General features: G+C 34.5%; 1 protein-coding gene across 17 annotated transcripts in view; it reads left to right on the top strand.

The window, feature by feature from the left end:
* Positions 1 to 18,550, top strand: part of CTNND2 (catenin delta 2) — a 492,160-nt gene that overhangs the window by 459,826 nt on the left and 13,784 nt on the right. For 12 of the 17 annotated variants that reach the window (XR_015748772.1, XM_087961146.1, XM_087961142.1 and 9 more), the window contains 3 exons: positions 8,748 to 8,874; positions 14,397 to 14,510; positions 17,396 to 17,527. Coding sequence is in view for 16 of the 17 variants with exons in the window: in XM_087961146.1 (XP_087817272.1) it covers positions 8,748 to 8,874; positions 14,397 to 14,510; positions 17,396 to 17,527 (373 nt within the window). In the remaining variant the exon portion in view is untranslated. Of the gene's footprint in view, positions 1 to 8,747; positions 8,875 to 13,667; positions 14,373 to 14,396; positions 14,511 to 17,395; positions 17,528 to 18,550 lie in introns of those variants that run through there. The other 5 variants (XM_087961145.1, XM_087961149.1, XM_087961157.1 and 2 more) reach the window with 2 other exon arrangements.

Genomic DNA, 18,550 nt, shown 5'->3' with positions numbered 1-18,550 from the left:
ATGTGCCTAAAAAACAAACACATATATTGTTCCCCCTAGTTGAATACTGATAAATATATTTCAACAATAATCATTTTCCCCCTTGCAAAACAGGTCTACAATTTATACAGTTCTACAGCTCTATTTGCCCAACTAATTTGATCAGCTATCTATTTACTGTAAAAAAAAAATCAATTAACAAGTAGAGCCAACAACAAAACTAAACTTCAGATCCCTCTGTTAACAATATATTATTGTATTTCACATACAGAAAGTCCACTATGGCTTCCAATCTACCATAAACCACTGTAATCATTATCTCTATCTGTCTAGCATCCGATATCTTCAATTGATTCTTAATAATAAAGCTTTATCTTAAAATTATAACAGGAATCTTTCCCAACAATTGCATCTCATTCCTCAAAGTCATCGTTCTCTGTTGTGAATATCTCTGCAACACTTGTTCAGAAATTTTTCATGCCAGTTAAACCACAACTTCTCTTAACAGTTGTCTTTTGATTGAATATAATAAGTCTATTCCACAATCTCCATCAGTTTTCTTAAGGAAGTCCACTTCATCACTGATCTGCCATCTCTAAGCTTTTTAAATCCAGGCCCCTTTCAACGTTCTCCAATGAGCCTGCAATTGTCAAGCAAAGCTGCTTCTCCTTCAATTATGTCAGCAGCAAATTGACTTCCAATCCACTTAGTTGTAAGTCTGATTTAGCTGCTATTACCTGTATCTGATTATCATCCTTATATTGATTTATAACTGTTGTTAAATCATCAAACCTTGTAATTAAATATTCACATAAATTGAAAAGCATTTTTCCCAAAGACTTCAAAGAAAGCTGTAAGATTAAGTTGATCTGCTCTTATTGTTTTTTCCATTTTTAATATAGTCCTAATTTTAGTCCGACTTTCACAACAAAACAAGGGCAATTACTTTCAAAGACAAACAAAGTAGATGTTCTAACAAAATGTCTGCAGAGAATATTTATAAGAGAATATTTCCCATGATAGAGAAGAAATAGAAATGAAAGAGAAATTTCCATTTATTTAAAGAATAAAGGAAAAGAAACCAAAAATATATACAAAAGCAAAATAAAGCAGCAAAGCTCTTTTAAAAACTAGTAAAATACAAAAATCACTTGTACCAGTAGTCTAGCATAGTTGTAAATCAGATCAGATCACTTTCACTACCAAGGAGAAAGTCTTCATGTCGTCAACTTCCATGCGGCAAAAATGAAACTGTTTCCTAACTCCAAAGCAAAGCAAAGCAAAAAGAAAGGTAAAATTCACATCCAGCAACGGGATATAAAATAAATCTGCATTCAATCAGATGCTTAGTTAAAGATGTAGGTGAAAAGCAAAACATGCTGTTTAAAATCAAGGCACGCCTAGAAAAAAATTCTGACAGGAAAAGATGAAGAACCAACTTGGTAAGAGATCACTCTCACCAAGAATTGCAATTCTGTTCCCATGCAGTCATCCAAGGATCATCTTGGGTCATTCCTAGTTGCTCCGATTCGATTCTGGGGAGTGTGCTGCCAAAGAGAGACAGCTTTGGCAGCAAAATCAGCTGTTTGGAACACCGTTTTCTGGAGGACTCTGGATCATTGCAAATCTAAAGACTTCATCTCTCCTACTAGCCAATAGTCATCTCACATAATCCATAATTGCATATGTTTCATCCAGTATATGGCATTTTCTTAGAGAGCTGCTAGAATACTTGTGTGCTTCTTAAAATTCATTGAAATGAATATAAAATGAGTTGTTCCTTCTGTTCTTTTGCCAAACAACACATGAAACTGAATTGTAAGCCATAACAAGAGAAAGCTGTAAACTGTACATAAACCTTAGAATTATTTGAATTGGTTCTGAATTTGACCATCTTTAAAACTAAAATTAGAGATAAGATTCAGAGAGAGAGAAATGTGTCTTCTCTTTTTGTTCATAAAAAGAGCAACTTTTAAAAATAGTTTGAGAAAGAAGAAAATATTTTAACTGTACAGTACATTGAAAAAATAAATATTCTTAGAAACGTTAAGTAGGGGACTTTATAATAATTTCAGGAACACAATAAAAGAAAATGGTTCAGTAATTCTTTGTCATACTGATTGAGTAATGGGATTTTTGCATTCAGATATAACTTGGAAATGCACAGATCCAATGAATGAAAAAACCAAATTACAGATTTTGATGATAACACTTTATCATAAAATAGTTTTTACAGTGTATTTTAATCTTCATTTTGGTGCCAGGGTTCTCTATCACACTGAAGATAGTACATTTTGCTTTTGATAAAAGCCATAAATCACTTGTACTTTGTTATACACTGCTCAAAAAAATAAAGGGAACACAAAAATAAGATATCCTAGACCTGAATGAATGAAATATTCTTATTAAATACTTTGTTCATTACATAGTTGCTGACAACAAAATCACACAAAAATTATCAATGGAAATCAAATTTAGCAACCCGTGGAGGTCTGGATTTGGAGTTATACTCAAAATTAAAGTGGAAAAAAAACACTGCAGGCTGATCCAACTTTGATGTAATGTCCTTAAAAAAGTCAAAATGAGGCTTAGTAGTGTGTGTGGCCTCCACGTGCCTGTATGACCTCCCTACAATGCCTGGGCATGCTCCTGATGAGGTGGTGAATGGTCTTCTGAGGGATCTCCTCCCACACCTGGACTAAAGCATCCCCCAACTCCTGGACAGTCTGTGGTGCAATGTGGCATTGGTGGATGGAGCAAGGTCTGGGGAACGGGCAGGCCAGTCCATAGCATCAATGCCTTCGTCTGCAAGAACTGCTGACACACTCCAGCCACATGAGGTCTAGCATTGTCTTGCATTAGGAGGAACCCAGGGCCAACCACACCAGCATATGGTCTCACAAGGGGTCTGAGGATCTCATCTCAGTACAGAGATGAGGCAGCAGAATGTTCTCCATGGCGTCTCCAGACCCTGTCACGTCTGTCACATGTGCTCAGTGTGAACCTGCTTTCATCTGTGAAGAGCACAAGGCGCCAGTGGTAAATTTGCCAATCTTGGTGTTCTCTGGCAAATGCCAAACGTCCTGCACGGTGTTGGGCTGTAAGCACAACCCCCACCTGTGGACATCGGGCCCTCATACCACCCTCATGGAGTCTGTTTCTGACTGTTTGAGCAGCCACATGCACATTTGTGGCCTGCTGGAGGTCATTTTGTAGGGCTCTGGCAGTGCTCCTTCTGTCCCTCCTTGCACAAAGGTGGAGGTAGTGGTCCTGATGCTGGGTTGTTGCTCTCCTACGGCCTCCTCCACGTCTCCTGATGTACTGGCCTGTCTCCTGGTAGCAAACCTTCTTGCCACAGCTCGCATTGATGTGCCATCCTGGATGAGCTGCACTACCTGAGCCACTTGTGTGGGTTGTAGACTCCGCCTCATGCTACCACTAGAGCTTGTTCTGTCATTAGCTGAACAGTGATCTCACCTGATGTACAGCAGTCTTAGGAATCTGAGATAGGTATTATTATTAAATTACTTGGTAAATATGAACGAAAAATGCATGATGAAAATTTATTCATTTTCTTAGAGTCAAAAAAGTAAGAGCTTGCTTGCTTACTTTGGCAGTTTCCTTGGCAGGACATTTGTAAGAAAAGCAAACATGAGAAAATAGTTTAAAAGCTCTAAAAGTTTAACTAATTTATTTTAACAGTCTGGTCCTTATTTCCTCCATAGAAAGTAATGTAATCATCTTCACTCTAGTTTGCCAATCTTTAAATCTGATGCAGCACTAAATTTTGTTGAATTTCATTAGTGTCAAGAAAATATATTCTTAGTGGAGAGCCTCTATGCTGTATTCCAAAAGTTTTAAAGATGTTTTCCATCTCTGGTTCATTCTTCCCTTTCTGCCTGAAGGACAGATACATGCAGTTCTCCGTAGTGCACTACAATGATTATTTCTGACGTCATGATTGCTTTTCTATGAACTGGAGAGAAGGGTGGGGACAGCATTTTTCTTGCAATACAAAAGGAATGAAATCCTGTATCAGTTCTCACCTCTACTTACATAAATGCGTTACATAGTAACTTTCTAGGTCAGTTATCGTTTTTTCACCTGCAGTATTGGCAATATTCCTCAGTATTTGCTTTTTATTTATGGTTGATTAAAATAGCTTAAATCCTGAGTAAAAATCAACCATGTTTAGTCCCATCTATTTTTTGTTTTATCAATCATTTGGTGCTTGCCAACCAGGTAGAAAAATTTAAGTGGCACTGATCTATAACTTATATCTGTTAGAACTTAAAATTTCTCAGCTCAATCCTCCAGAAAAGCTACAAAATAGAACAGTTAATAAATACAAGATATATAAAGGCCAAAACATGAAGTATAATCCCAATGGCTGCCTTGTACTTCAGAAATCTTATTCATTTAAATATTGTGAATATGCTATAAAATATTAATGGAGGTATAGTATATTAATATATTAAGACATCATATATTAATAATGTCAGTTCTGGAAGCCATATTAGAACCAGAAGACAAATAATATGTTAATATATTATGCACCTAAAGAGTAGACACACAGTTATTCTTGTGCACCCATCTCTTTGTTTGACTTTTTTTTAAATAATTGTTTCTTTCTGTCTCATTCAATATATTGAAATAAGGGTCTTTCAGTGGATCCTTTGTGGTAAATTCAGCCTTAGTTAACATTAATAAGTACAACTGCAACTTCAGTATTAATAAATAATAGTTCTGCAGTGTTCCTGAGGTACCATTTAGTAGATCCAATCCTAAAGAAAAAGGATAAAATTAGCAAGTATTCTCCTTCAAATTCTCTTTAAAAGTGGATTTATCTATTTTTAAGGGGGGCGGGATCTTGAGCAGGCTTATGATTCAGAGATTTCTTAGAATCCTTCTAAGACTTTTTTCTTAGAATCTTTCTTAGACTTTGCAATTATATTAAAATCTAGATCTTATTGCCTAATTTAAATAAATTATACACACACCTGTTCTTGTTGTTCCCATAATAAGAATTCCTTCTAAGTATGTTATTTGCTTAATTTTGCTTAATTAGGATTAAGTAGGATGGATACAAATGGGTTCAGAAATACCCAACGTTTTACCTTTAGAATGGTTACATACTGACTTCAGGAGTCCCAAATCTATTGTACTTCTACAATATCCAGATCAATTTAATTAAATTCCATTAGAAGCACTAAATCTATGAAGGCAACCAGCACGTCACCTTATATTTATTTTTGCACTCAATTGATAATATTCCCTTTTGACTTCTAAAAATTGGCTTAAATCTTTTAACAGTAATCACTTTTAGAACTGAAATATATCTAATGAATTTATTATTCAATATTTACTTATAAAATGGAAATGGACGTAGAGTAAAGGAAGGCTAATGTTATATTTGCAGTAACTGCATTAGAAAAGAAGTTGGAGACATAGTGCCCCCAAATCAAGGTTGTAATTTGAAATGTATAATATATATTGGCAACAGCATTTGTTTTGATCTGAAAAGACATTATTTCATTTAAGCTGCATTTTCATATATTATTAAACTAAAGAGAAGACTGCCCCTGCCAAAAGAAAAGAAAACAACATTTTTAGGTTTTTTGCTATCATTTTGTTTCATGAGCAACATGACAGTAGAAGGGCAAATCAAATTATATTTAAACCTCAATTTAATAAGGCAATTAGCAGGAAAATGAATGAAGGGACATCAAAGCAAAACATAAATTCAACTTCCTATATTATGTTCCTATAATCTTAAGAACTAGCTTGTGTTGACTGTGGTATTATCTAGCCCAGATTGAAAATCCATACATACCCAACAGAATTTGCTCATTGATTTTTGTGTAAAACAGTAGGGATGACTGCACAAACAACATGTTGCTATCATATTTTTGAAGCTACAGGTCTTTTCAGAGAAGTATCAGAATAGGTTATTGCAGAGCCCTCTTCCAATCTCTTAGGAGTATCTTTTCATATGAAAACTTTCGGTACTCTCAGGCTACATAAATAAGTGTACTATTTGCCAACTTTGCTAGCTTCGTTGTTTACTTCAGTTCCAATTCACTTTGCCTAGGAAATGTCTATTAAGCCATTTAGGATTACTTAATAGAAACTACTACCTTATAGAATGGAGTTTTCACATAAAAATGCTGTCATTCACCAGATGGCAGCATTTGGAGCGTAGAAATAAAGTATTTTGTAATGTTCTATCTGTTGTAATAGAAATCATTGTGTATTTTTAGAGATTTGAAACTTCAAAAAGTTATTCTGAACAAAGGCAAACCAAAGTTTCTATAGAGGTTTAAAGATTAACAAAACTATTGAATATAAAATTTCAGAGGTTAAAAACCACCTCTTTGTCTGAAACCCTTCGCAATTGCAGGCAACAGCAATTTTGCACACAACTGAACAGAAATTGCCTGTGTATCTTGCCTGCTTTAGTAGGAATACCTGGATAAAAACTGAAGATTTACAAAATATAATAAGTTAAATTGTTTGCAAAGTTTTTGTATGATTTTGAAACAAATCCTGAGTTATTTTGCTGTTCCCATATAGAAAGGAACAGGAGAATAGCATACACCAGCATATGGCTCATTCATAATACAGTAGATCAGGATAAGTCCATAACCTTGAACATGTGTTAATATAAACACTGCCAATACTTTTTTTTGGTATTCACATCAATTTCTAAACTTGAATATCTATAAATAAGCATCAAATTGCCTTTGCTTGCTTGTTTGCTTGTTTTATTTATTTATAAAATCTATAGGCCACCCATCTTCTGCAATTTATAAGACCATGGCCAGAATCTCAACTTAGGTAAAAAATAACAAATATCTTCATCTCAGCATGCTCAGTACTCTCCCACCTATTGAAAAGTTGCTTGACTCTGGAGAAAAGCGTGGATCATCAACCCCTTGTGAGTTCTCATAGCAGCAGTTGGCTATTCCCAAAGCAGGACTGATTTAAGGGAGTTGGTGAATGCAGAGCAACAGCAAAGTTGGAAGCGTGGTCTGCTGTCTTATCTTGCACTCTCTCAAGCCAACCTATTCCTCTCAAATTTGGTAGAAGACGTGGTCTTGTCCTTTTCCAATGGCACTCAGTTTGGCTTTTCTAAGTGAGGCAGGTATTAGGTGGAATTCAAGCAATTATTTTAAGAGACCTTTGGACAAATCTATATTTATAGTAAAGAAAAACATATTGATTTAAATTGACTTCAGAGATATTAGGTTTGTAGATTAAAATTTGCAACTGCTATTTAAGCTTTCACTTCACAATCTATTAACTTGAGGATGATCTCTCTGAGTAGTTGTACTACTTCATAATTTGAGGCATGTTACTATATTAATTTCATTGACATGATATGTCTTAATATACAATATGTCATTAAAATATACACTTTTCCTTGTGTTAATACTGTTTTTCACCACAGAAACAGCTTGATGCTTGTGTACTTTTTCTATAGTATTTAGAACACCTATTCAAGATTGGCAATGAATAGCAAAGTAGGAATAAGATAGAAAACATTCCAATTATTAAAAATACAATGCCTGTGCATATCCACTATAAAATTAGATCAAATGCACATTGGAACAGTAGTTTTGTATTATTTGCAAAATACAAGGAGAAAGGGTGTTGCCAAGAGGCTTGGCAATGCTAAAAAGGCTTGTATTTTCATTTCTGCTTTTGTTAAACAACCTTTTTTTTCATAACCCAATTTGCTGCATTGTTCGTGTGAGCAAGTATATTAGCCAAAAGAACCTAAATTATAGAAGTGGTGGGTAATCTTTTAGCAGCCAGTGGTTTTTTTTTAAATCTTAAAAAAATTAAACCAAAGGCCACAGAGTACCTAAATCGTCATGTTACTAATAGGGTGGAATCAATAGTCTTTTTGTTTGTTTTGTTTGTTTGTTTTTGGAAGCGACAGAGTTTCTGTATGTATTTACTATTAATATAAAGTATGCCACCTCCAGAATGAGGTTTAATTTTAAAATAATATAATACATGGTTAAATGTGGTTTAACTGGAGATTTATCTAAGGTTTTCTGCATCTTTGTTTTTATTTCACCACAAAAATGATCAGGAATTCACATTGCTGTAAACTACAAAATCTGCTATCAAATTTGATGTCCCAATCTTGGGGAAATTCAGCTAAATTTTAAAAAAATCCATGGGCCTAAGGCTTTTTTTTAAATGGAATTGCCCAAATACAAAACTGAACTGTCAAAATTGGTTGCTTACTAGAATTATGTTGTATCTTGTGTTCCTATGGTCAGTTAAGGCCATTTATAAAGCAATGTTAAAACTTGCATTACCCTTTTCAGAAAACTTAGAAACTGTGAGCTAAATAAATTTAGGAAAAGAGTTGGGTGATTGACCTCATATAATTCATTAAGGCATTTCTTCTCTATTTATTTATTGAAATACTATTATCACAATATTTTTAAAACTGAACTAGTTTTCTCATTCTAATTTTAAAAAAATAAATGGTTATCCTTTCATGTCAATGGTTGTTTTTCACAAATGAATATTTTTGTTCTAAAAGACTGGATATTCTGTAACGTTAATATTTAAAATAAGCACTAGCATCTGAAAATAATATAGATGTAATATAAATAATATATAATATGTTTGTCCCAAATCTCATATCCTTTTCTAAAACATATGTTTACCAAGCAGGAATGTGGTAGATTTCAGCAATGATGATATTTTATCACTAGCCTTTACTGATTATTTTTATTTTTTTGCAGGATGGATGGTCACAGTATCATTTTGTAGCTTCATCATCAACAATAGAGAGGGATAGGCAAAGACCGTATTCTTCCTCACGCACACCTTCCATCTCTCCGGTGCGCATGTCTCCCAACAATCGTTCAGGTAAGATCAGATATACATATACATATATATAATTGAATAATTACGGAAACAATAATCAAAGTCAAATCAAGAACTGAAATATTACCAAGGGAATTAAAAACTGTAATGAAGCATAGAAAAGGTACTTTTATTGTTTATCTATTTTCTGGCTTATGGATGTTTGATGCCACCATGAAACATTCTGGATAAAGCAGAAGGGAGATCCTTGAAAATGGTGCCTCTGAGCAGCTGGGAGGATTTTCCCCCCCCCTGACTAACAGCTGATTTCACTACCAAAGCCTACTCTTTGGTGGCAAAATGCTCCCTAGATTGAACAGGAGCAACTAAGGAATGACCCCAGGTGACTCTCGGGGGACCCCTTGCTTACCAATGAAGAGGAATCTTGATAATTGCAATTCACAGTAAGAACAGCTGGAGAGTCAGGTCCCCATCCTTTCCTATCAGCTGTTCAGGTATTTAAGCGTGCCTTCCTTTAACATATTTTTTTTTTAATTTGTTTTCTTTCATTTTTGCTTTACATTGTAAATTTTAAACATCTGATTGAATGCTGAACTTTTTTTTTATAATCTTGCTGGATTATAAACCTAAAGTTTTTATTCTTTACTACTGCTTTTTTTCTGGAATAATGAAAAATTTTGCTTTTGTCACATGGAAGTCAGTGGTACAAAGATTTTTTCTTACATAGTGAAAATGAATTGATTTACATTGGACTCTTAGAGTAAGGAATTTGTTTACCACTTTTTATAAGAACTGTGCTATTTTATTGTATTTTATTTCTGAAAATTTCTTCTTAAAGAGCCAAAACTTTCCATTTTATCTCTTCTATTTACTCTTTATGCTGGGAAAAATTATCTCAATTCCTCCTGCAGTTAGTTGACTGTGGAACAGACTGCCCTTGAGGTGAATTGTATATGTTTTGGATTACATTAAAAATGGTAACAACAAAAACTTTCTGGGAAGTGTTTGAAGGAAGAATGCTTCTTACCTTAAAAGCTCTTTTTAAAAATTTAGATAAGTTCAGTGAAGCAACAACAATTATAATCACCCTAAAGAGGCTATTCAAATACAGGCAACAGTGGAATTAGATTTGAAGTCAGATGGATTGGAAATTAATCTGTTGCGACAGAGTTGGAGGAGAAGAAACTTTGTTGGAAAATTACAAATTTGGTGGATAAGGTAGAAAGGGCTATGAATCTAAAAAATCCAGAAATGACAGAATTTTTGAAAAATAATGCTGTGAAGGTATCTACAACAGAGATTTATGACTTTGGAAATGAAATTATGTAGAAAGACCCCAGTATTAATTTTAAGGAAAAGTTTTATTACTAAGAATCATTTAAGGGTATTTGATTCTGGATGGACCAAGGACAATGACTGAAGTGAATAAGGCTTTCTGCAAATTAATCTTTTTTCTTTCTTTTTGTCTTGTTTGATTTTGTTCTCACTTTGTTATTGGAGTTGTATTTTAACTTTTAAATAAAATAAATAAAATAAAAAGCAGAAAATAAGCAGTTCTATTTCTGATATTGTGTGGTTTTGTCAAATTGGGAGATTATTGCACTTATTACTGTTTTAGTAATCTAGGTTCAAATCTATACTTAGCCATATCATTGGTTCATTATTTGTAAATTATTGGTAATCATGGGCCTGCTAAAGGAAGATAATGTGCGAAATAATTTGTATTAAAATTTTGCGTTATATACATTATAATAATTATATTCATATCTTTCTTTACTTCAATTGAAATATATTTCAATATATGTACATGTAATAGCTGTTCCTGATTATTGTTCTTAGTTGCTAGAACTAATGGGTATGCTGGTTTGGATATCTTGATATCACCCCAGATTATCTTGTAGAGAAACAGACTTAAACATACCCACTGCTGAAGCGTGAAATGATTCCAGAGACCTAAAACAATATTCTCTCCATAAGTAATTGTTACTAACATTTATTTGAAATAAAATTTCAATTGAAGTAAAGAAAGGTATGAATATAATTACAGAACTATGTATGAAAGTTACAAAGAAAGAAAATAAGAAAAGCATAGTCAGAAGAGTAGAGAGATCAGCTGTATTTTTTTCTGTAGATCTGCTTAGAAAGGAAGGATAAAATTCTTACAACTAACTAAAGCTCATTTCTTTAGTTGAAATAAAAAAGATTGAATAGTCATATATATGAAAATACATCAATAAAATAATATATTACATTATATTATTGCTTTAAATTATTTATTATTATTATTTATAAAGATGTAAAGCATCTTTATTACATCTTTATTATTTATAAAGATTTAAAGCAATCATTTATTATTATTATTTATAAAGATGTACAGTCAATAAGCACTCACAGTATTGTTACTACCTTTGGGAGGAAGACAAATAAGGAGAGCAATCAACTGCTTTACCTTGACTTTCTTAGGATACAGCATTCAGTTAGATCATTTCCAAGGTTCCTTCCAGCCATTGTATTTTATGATCCTATGGTTTTGAACAAGACTATCCACAGGACTTATTTTTGGAAGACCAGGTTCATGCTAATCCATTCTATAATCCTCTTTAGATGAAATTCACCTTAATGTTATTGTATTCATTACTTAACTACACATTATAGCAGGAGGACATGATGGCTCATTGGTTAAAATGCTGATGTTGCCAGCTGGAAAACTGACAGCCCGGGTTTAAGATCCAAGCACCACATGATGGGGTGAGCTCGCGTTACTTGCCCCAGGTCTTGCTCACCTAGCAATTCTAAAGCATGCAAATGCAAGTATATAAATAGGTACCATTTCAATGGGAAAGTAACAATGTTTCATCTAACATCGGCATGCTGACCATATGACCATGGAAATGTCTCTGGACAATGCTGGCTCTGTCGACTAAAAAAACGAAGATAAGCATCACTTCCTAGAGGTGGACACGGATACCTTTATATATTATAGTACATACTTTCACAAATTTAGCTTATTAGTTTGCATTATGATAATTATACAATCAATATAATTGTGATTAATTCATAATACAGACCAGCTAACTCCACCTTTTTCAATTTTGTACAGCTTCTTTCAATTGTACATAATAAGGCAACAGAAATTGAGTTTCGTATATTTTTGCTTGAAGTCTTTCTGCCTTTAAATATGCAGTTTATTTATTAACTTCATTTGTATGGCCACCCATCTTAACAAGTTATTCTGGCAGCAAACAATAATAAATAAAGCAAGTTGGAAAATGTACTACCAAAGCTTCCTGTTTTTTTTAATGTTAATTACAAATTGGATCAATAGGCAATTAGCTGAACTTTCATAGAAATTAGTAGTGTATTATGACTGGTATTTTGTATCATACAGTATGTAACTTTGGATGGTGTTAGTAGGTATGCTCAAGCACATTTTAGATTCATGAATATTCCGTTAAATTCTCTATGGGATCATAAAAGAATATCAAAAGTGTTTTTTTATGAATGAATTCAATAATTCCTCATATGAAATCTTCAGTCTTTCACTGACAAACACAGAATCGCTGTTTAAGGAATTTATTTGAGGAAGAGCAAAAATAAACAAGTTCTGATTATTTTCATATACAAAATATGAAATGATTTTGTTAGATGAGGCTTTGAATCATAACACACAAAAGTGCCATCTGTATCACTGTAAGTGTTCCCATCATGTTAGGTCAACAGTTGACCAGATTTAGCAAGAGGGAACACGTAGCAGTGCTTGTCCATGAAAATTACTTTGCATTTTCATTTCATTATTAGTATCTCACAGAGAACAAATGTGTTTAATATTTATTTTAATTAATCTGCTGCATGATATAGTTTGCGTCTTGGCCATATTAAATATTTAAATATTGGACCCAAGTGACCTTTATTAAACATTCTCTTTCTCACCTTCTTTTTACATTTCTTGTTTAATATTATTACTCTATTGCATGCTTAAATTTCACAAGAAGAAACTTTACCAGTGGGAAAAACCCTATCTGAAATCCTTACAGAAACTTAAATATACTGCTAACCTCTATGCTTAATAGTCACGTAGAGAGTGCCAAGATTCTAAATGTAAATATCCAGCATCAAATTGCATTCCAAGAAGTGGAGTACACCTGAATAGAACAATTCACACAGGTAAGCAAGCAAAAAGAACAATCACAACAAAGTGTTCATTGCTGTGACTACCTCCCCCTTCCCTTTGTAAATAAAGTGACTTGCCTGCACTGTAATAACAAAAGGAAAGGTTTTCACACTCAGAGAGAAAGCACTTATCCCTGCTCAGATGAATATCTGCAGCTGTTGACACCAGCCATCCATTTCACTTACACACAATTCTGCCTAAGAGAGCAACACATGTATACAACAGAACAAACCATTACAGCGCCCATATGAAGTTTTTCCTTTTTTAAGGTTCCAGATTCTTCTTTTACTACTATTGTGGAAAATTAGTAGTATTACAGACTTTCTCACTCAAGCAAGAAAAATAATTTAGGTCACCACTTTGCATCATTGCCTCACTCATTACACCCATTGGGCTTCCCAAAAATGCTATATGCATTCCTTTAGCCTCAAAGTATCCGGATAGCTGCTGTGGCCTTAAACATAGCTATATTCACGAGACACCAAAATTTCTTTCCCCAACGGGGATTGGAGGCTGAAGTACGAACACTGTCAAAGAATTAGATGGTATCACTCATTCTTCTCTCCTCCTACCAACAAATATCTATGTATTCAGATTTTAAAAATGATGTCTTCCACTCATTGCCTGAGGCTCATTCTTCTCCATTTCCAATTATTTCCTACAGGCTGTCCTCCAGACACAAGAACTATCTCACAGCCTGTTAAAAACAGGAGAGGAAAAAGATTTCCTTACAAGTGCCCAGAAGAATGCATAGAATTGAGAACTTGCACGACAACCTACATACTGTGACTGGAAGTTATGCAGCAAATGCACCAGATCCTAATCTTACTCCCCAGCTTTGTGTCTAGGATCCTGCTGATGAACAACTTCTCATATTTCTTAATCTTTTGGGTTCTACTTCCTCCCAAATGCTGGTCAATAAAGTATTTGCCATTGTTGCTTGTGTGAGTTTTTGTTTGGCTGGCTGGCTGGTTGGGTAGATCCATTACTAATACTCCAAAACTGGACATCTCTTTCCCCTATTCTTGCTTATTTTTTAGTTGGCCCCATACTATATCCACTGAGATGAATGGGGCAAAATACAAAGCCAGGATCAGTGGCTTCTTCCCCCTTATTACTCATTCTTGTGCTCTGGGTTATGGGGCTTTACAAAGGGGCCAGAAGTACCACTTTTAGGCAGATGGAGGGGCTAGTGGCCACATGACTATGCAGCAGTATTCCAACTTGGTTTTAGTGTTTTTAAGTGTTATTTGCCTCACATTAACCTTATTGTTTTATGTACATATTGTATATGGCTGTTAAATTCGAAACAGCAACTAGAACTCAAGATACTCAGAATCGAAAAACTGAGATTAAAAAGAACATATTCCCATTCAAATCATTTCATTTCTAGATGGACTTATCCAGCATTCTGACCCATTGCCTACAGGAAAAACTAAGACTTTACAGAAGGCCAATAGACCAACAGGGCCTGAAGCAGTACTTTACATTCAACCAAGCAATTCAGGTATATAACATCTGAGTTATTCAGCAGCTTTTTCCTGTAGTTTCTGATTTCTGTCATCTATAGCTGAACATTTTTGTTCCCAAGCTGTAGAAATGGAAAGTGAAAGCATTTTCTTCTCGTGGGATTCAGGTTCCCATTTCTTACTTGGATGAGCATTGAATCTTTGTATCAAGGAGGTTATATGGGCTTTATGGGCACAGAGTTACAGAACTGTTTTTTCCTCTACAATATTTTATACTAGTAACAACCACCCATGGATGCCAACCTCCCATTACAGCTGAGTTCTGCTATATACCATTGGGGTTAGTCACATAGGAAACTGCATTCTTACCCAATTTTACCATGAATGACATAGCACAGATTGGTAGGTAGTTGTAGAATTTACAGGAGTATGTAAATTTGGGTTACTTATTCTTCTGGTTTCTCCCCTTCCCTGTTGGTTTGAATACATTCTGGATATATTATCTATGCCAATAGATAATTGTCACTTCCTAAGTCGTATAAGATTGCATATTGCTGTATATTCATTTTTATTTTGAAAATGTTCTCTCTCATGTTATGGAGAGATTAGAGATTGTATAATGGATTTCGCCACATAGAGTTTTTCCTTAATGTTTCTAAAGCCTTTAGGTAAACTGTCATTACTACACATTTTCACTGGGTTTTTGGCATAATTTATTAATATATTTTATAATAACTGGGAAAAACTGATAATGTATGGGCTCAACATAATTGAATAGACAGCAAATGGGATGGGGCCAAAATACCAAAATTCATACAAAATGGAATTGAGGAAAATCAAATTCAACTTTATAAAAGAACAATAAGGTGGCAAAAAGCATTAAAAACATTAACATTCAAGTTTTCTATACTGTCTGTTCAAAAGAGCTGTTGCCTGAAGATTTCAAGGATGTATGGCTACAAAAATCATTTATCCAAGCACAGCCATTGACATGTTTCTTTGATTCTTGACTAATTCTAAGCAGCCAATATTCTTCAAGAAAAAAAATTGAGAGCCCTACTCAAAAACCTAGAAAACTAATTGCAAGTTCTAATAATTTTTGCTGGGAAAGAATAGAACAGGCTGGGGGGAAATGTAGCTAGATTTTTAAGCCCTGGTAGAATAAGCAAGTAAGATTTTCAAATATCAGGCAAGGAGAAAGCATACATCAGGCTCCCATTGTGCTTTCTCTTAAGAAGCTGATTGCAGCTTCACTGTGAACAAGCAAAGGAGGAACATGCATTTATTTTGAATTAGAAGAGGTCAAAGTGTTCCAGATAGCTTGCTGCAATCAAAGTGCTCTAGATAGCTACCAGTTTTCCTCTTTTGGAAAAAATGGATTTTAAAAATTCACCAAACATTACAAATCCAGCTAATTTGCAATATAAAGGATAGTAAGCTGGATGATAACTTTATCTGGGCCTAGAGAATTTGATTACTCTGTTTGATTAATAGCAATGTTGATAATAGTTTCATTTGGAAGAAAAACATTTATTTTTGGAGTTTATGTACAAGGTATATTATATCTGAAGTACAAATCTGGTAGATCACGAACATGCCTCTTGAAAGGATGTATCTCAAAGTGTATTGTCCATACATTCCACAACACCTCCTGATTTGATGATCCCTAGCATTGAAAAGCATGTATATCATACTTGCTAGCTGATGGCTAAATTTAGTTTAGGAATAAAATCATGGTTGACTAGATTTGGTTCTTTCGTCCTGAAGGAGCAGCTTGAAACACACTGCTTCTCAATAAAGAGAGAGAGAGAGAGAGAGGGATTGGACTACAGAAAGGATGAAAAGACTCAGGAAATCACAGCAGAAAGTTTAAGTTTCCAAACTTCCCTTTTTTGCCTAAAAGAAGGGAACTAGAGAAGTCTTTAATAATTGGTGAAAAGGGAGCAGAATACTGTCTTTAATTATTAGTCAAATGATTTATCTCTTGCTTTGAGCAAAAACTTGCTGCTGTGCATCTTAACAAAAAGCTAACATTGAAAGTATATGAGAGTATCAAATCAGTCCTCAGTATACTAAGTTTCATAATCTGCTATTTTAGATATGAGCCTTTGTGGAATGATATGAATAGCATACCAGCGTGATTCTGGGCCACAAAATATCAATCATAAAAGATAAGTCAAATGAAATGGCTATGTGCACATCCTCCCATTATGACAAATTCTATGGAATTCATGGATTGAATAATTCTAGAAAGATTCAGGAGTGCCATATTTGGCCTGTGGTGACATCATCATCATTATAAGAGCTGTGGTGGTGCTGTGGTTAGAATTCAGTACTGCAGGCTACTTCTGCTGACTGCTAGATGCCAGCAGTTTGGCAGTTCAAATCTCACCAGGCTCAAAGTTGACGCAGCCTTCCATCCTTTTGAGATGAGTAAAATGAAGACCTCGATTGTTGGGGGCAATATGCTGACTCTCTAAACCACTTAGATTGGGCTATAAAACACTGTGAAGCAATATATAAGCTATGTGCTATTGCTATTATTATTCTATCCCTTTTGTGTGTGGTGCCATTGATTAATCTGATCTGTATCAATGGGGTTCAGCAGATGCAGAGTTTTAATGGTTTATCTCAGTGGCTTTTACCTTTCCCTCTTCTATAAGACAAAGATTTTAAACATCTGATATTCGAAGGCAATATTGTTAAATTTAATTTCTAAGGTATAATAATTCAAGACTATTTTCATTTAAGAGTTTTATGTATGTACAGTTGCCACAGATTTTCAAATGAAACTAGTTTTAAAGAGATTCATTATTTTCAAGATAGCTGCATTGCTGCATTGCTTAGAACGTGTGTTCATATACTTTACTATGTCACTCATTCAGTCAAGAGTTCTAAAATCTGCATTTGTTTTTGTTTGTAGCAAGTGCCCCAGCCTCCCCTCGGGAAATGATCAGTTTAAAAGAAAGAAAAACAGATTATGAGTCAACTGGAACAAATGCTACTTACCATGGGAATAAAGGAGAGCATACTTCTAGAAAAGACACCATGACAGGTGAGCAGAAATCGTATGTGATATATAAACATTGCAGAAGAAAACCTGGGCTGGAATTGAGACTGCTGGTAATACAGACGTACTTAGTAAGCATGTTCTAAGTTTTACACTCTTTGTAAACTACATTAATGTCTTCCACTCAAATTTGTTTATCAATTGAAAGTCAGATTTAAACTTTTGTTTCAAAACTCCAAGCCTTCAATCTCTGCACCATAATGTTTACTATAGGAATCTGGCATCCTAATGGTATTTCCCCTAGAAAAGGAAAAGAGATTTATCTGATTTAATTTCTTCTTTGTCCTCCTCCTCCTTCCTTTAAAGCAGTGGTCCCCAACCTTTTTATGCGCGCCCGGTACCGGCATCAGCTGGCGCCGCCATCTTGTTTTGATGAAAAAGTGCTTCGGTGAGCTTTCTACCCGGAAAAGCTCACCGGAAGCACTTTTTCATCAAAACAAGATGGCGGCGCCAGCAAACCAGCTGCCCGGTAGGATTTGTTCCACGGACCGGTACCGGTCCGCGGACCGGTGGTTGGGGACCCCTGCTTTAAAGCAGTATTTCTCAGCTTTAGCAACTTTTAAGATATGTGAACTTCAACTCACAGAATTTTTTTTTGCCAGCATGGTATAAATTGAAAGATGTAAAACGCTACTTTAAACTGAAGGATATATGTATGGACCACTTATTGTGGCTTATCAACAATATTGGAGAGGTGTCACACAATCATCTTTAGCTATTGTTGTGCTTTGCAGTGAGTATATTACTGTAATTCATCCCATGTGGAGTAAATCACTTATAACTGCCCAGGTTTTTTTTTACAGCTCTGCATTATCTAGGGAATATAATTTTCTCTCTTTAACAAATGCTAATTAGCTTTTCCCCCACAAAATTTTTGGCTTAATTTTACAGTTATATTTATTGCTATTTAAAATTGTGATATTTATGCTGTTTTCCGAAAAGGGGTTTATGAGGTATTTCTTTCATTCCAAAATAGAAGTCTTGAACATGGCATGGCAGAAGAGCATA

Source organism: Notechis scutatus, chromosome 3, assembly GCF_049901735.1.
Source record: "Notechis scutatus isolate UNSWTSFEM ecotype Mainland chromosome 3, rNotScu1.2, whole genome shotgun sequence".
Lineage (NCBI taxonomy): Eukaryota > Metazoa > Chordata > Lepidosauria > Squamata > Elapidae > Notechis > Notechis scutatus.
This window is presented reverse-complemented; position numbering and strand designations above follow the sequence as displayed.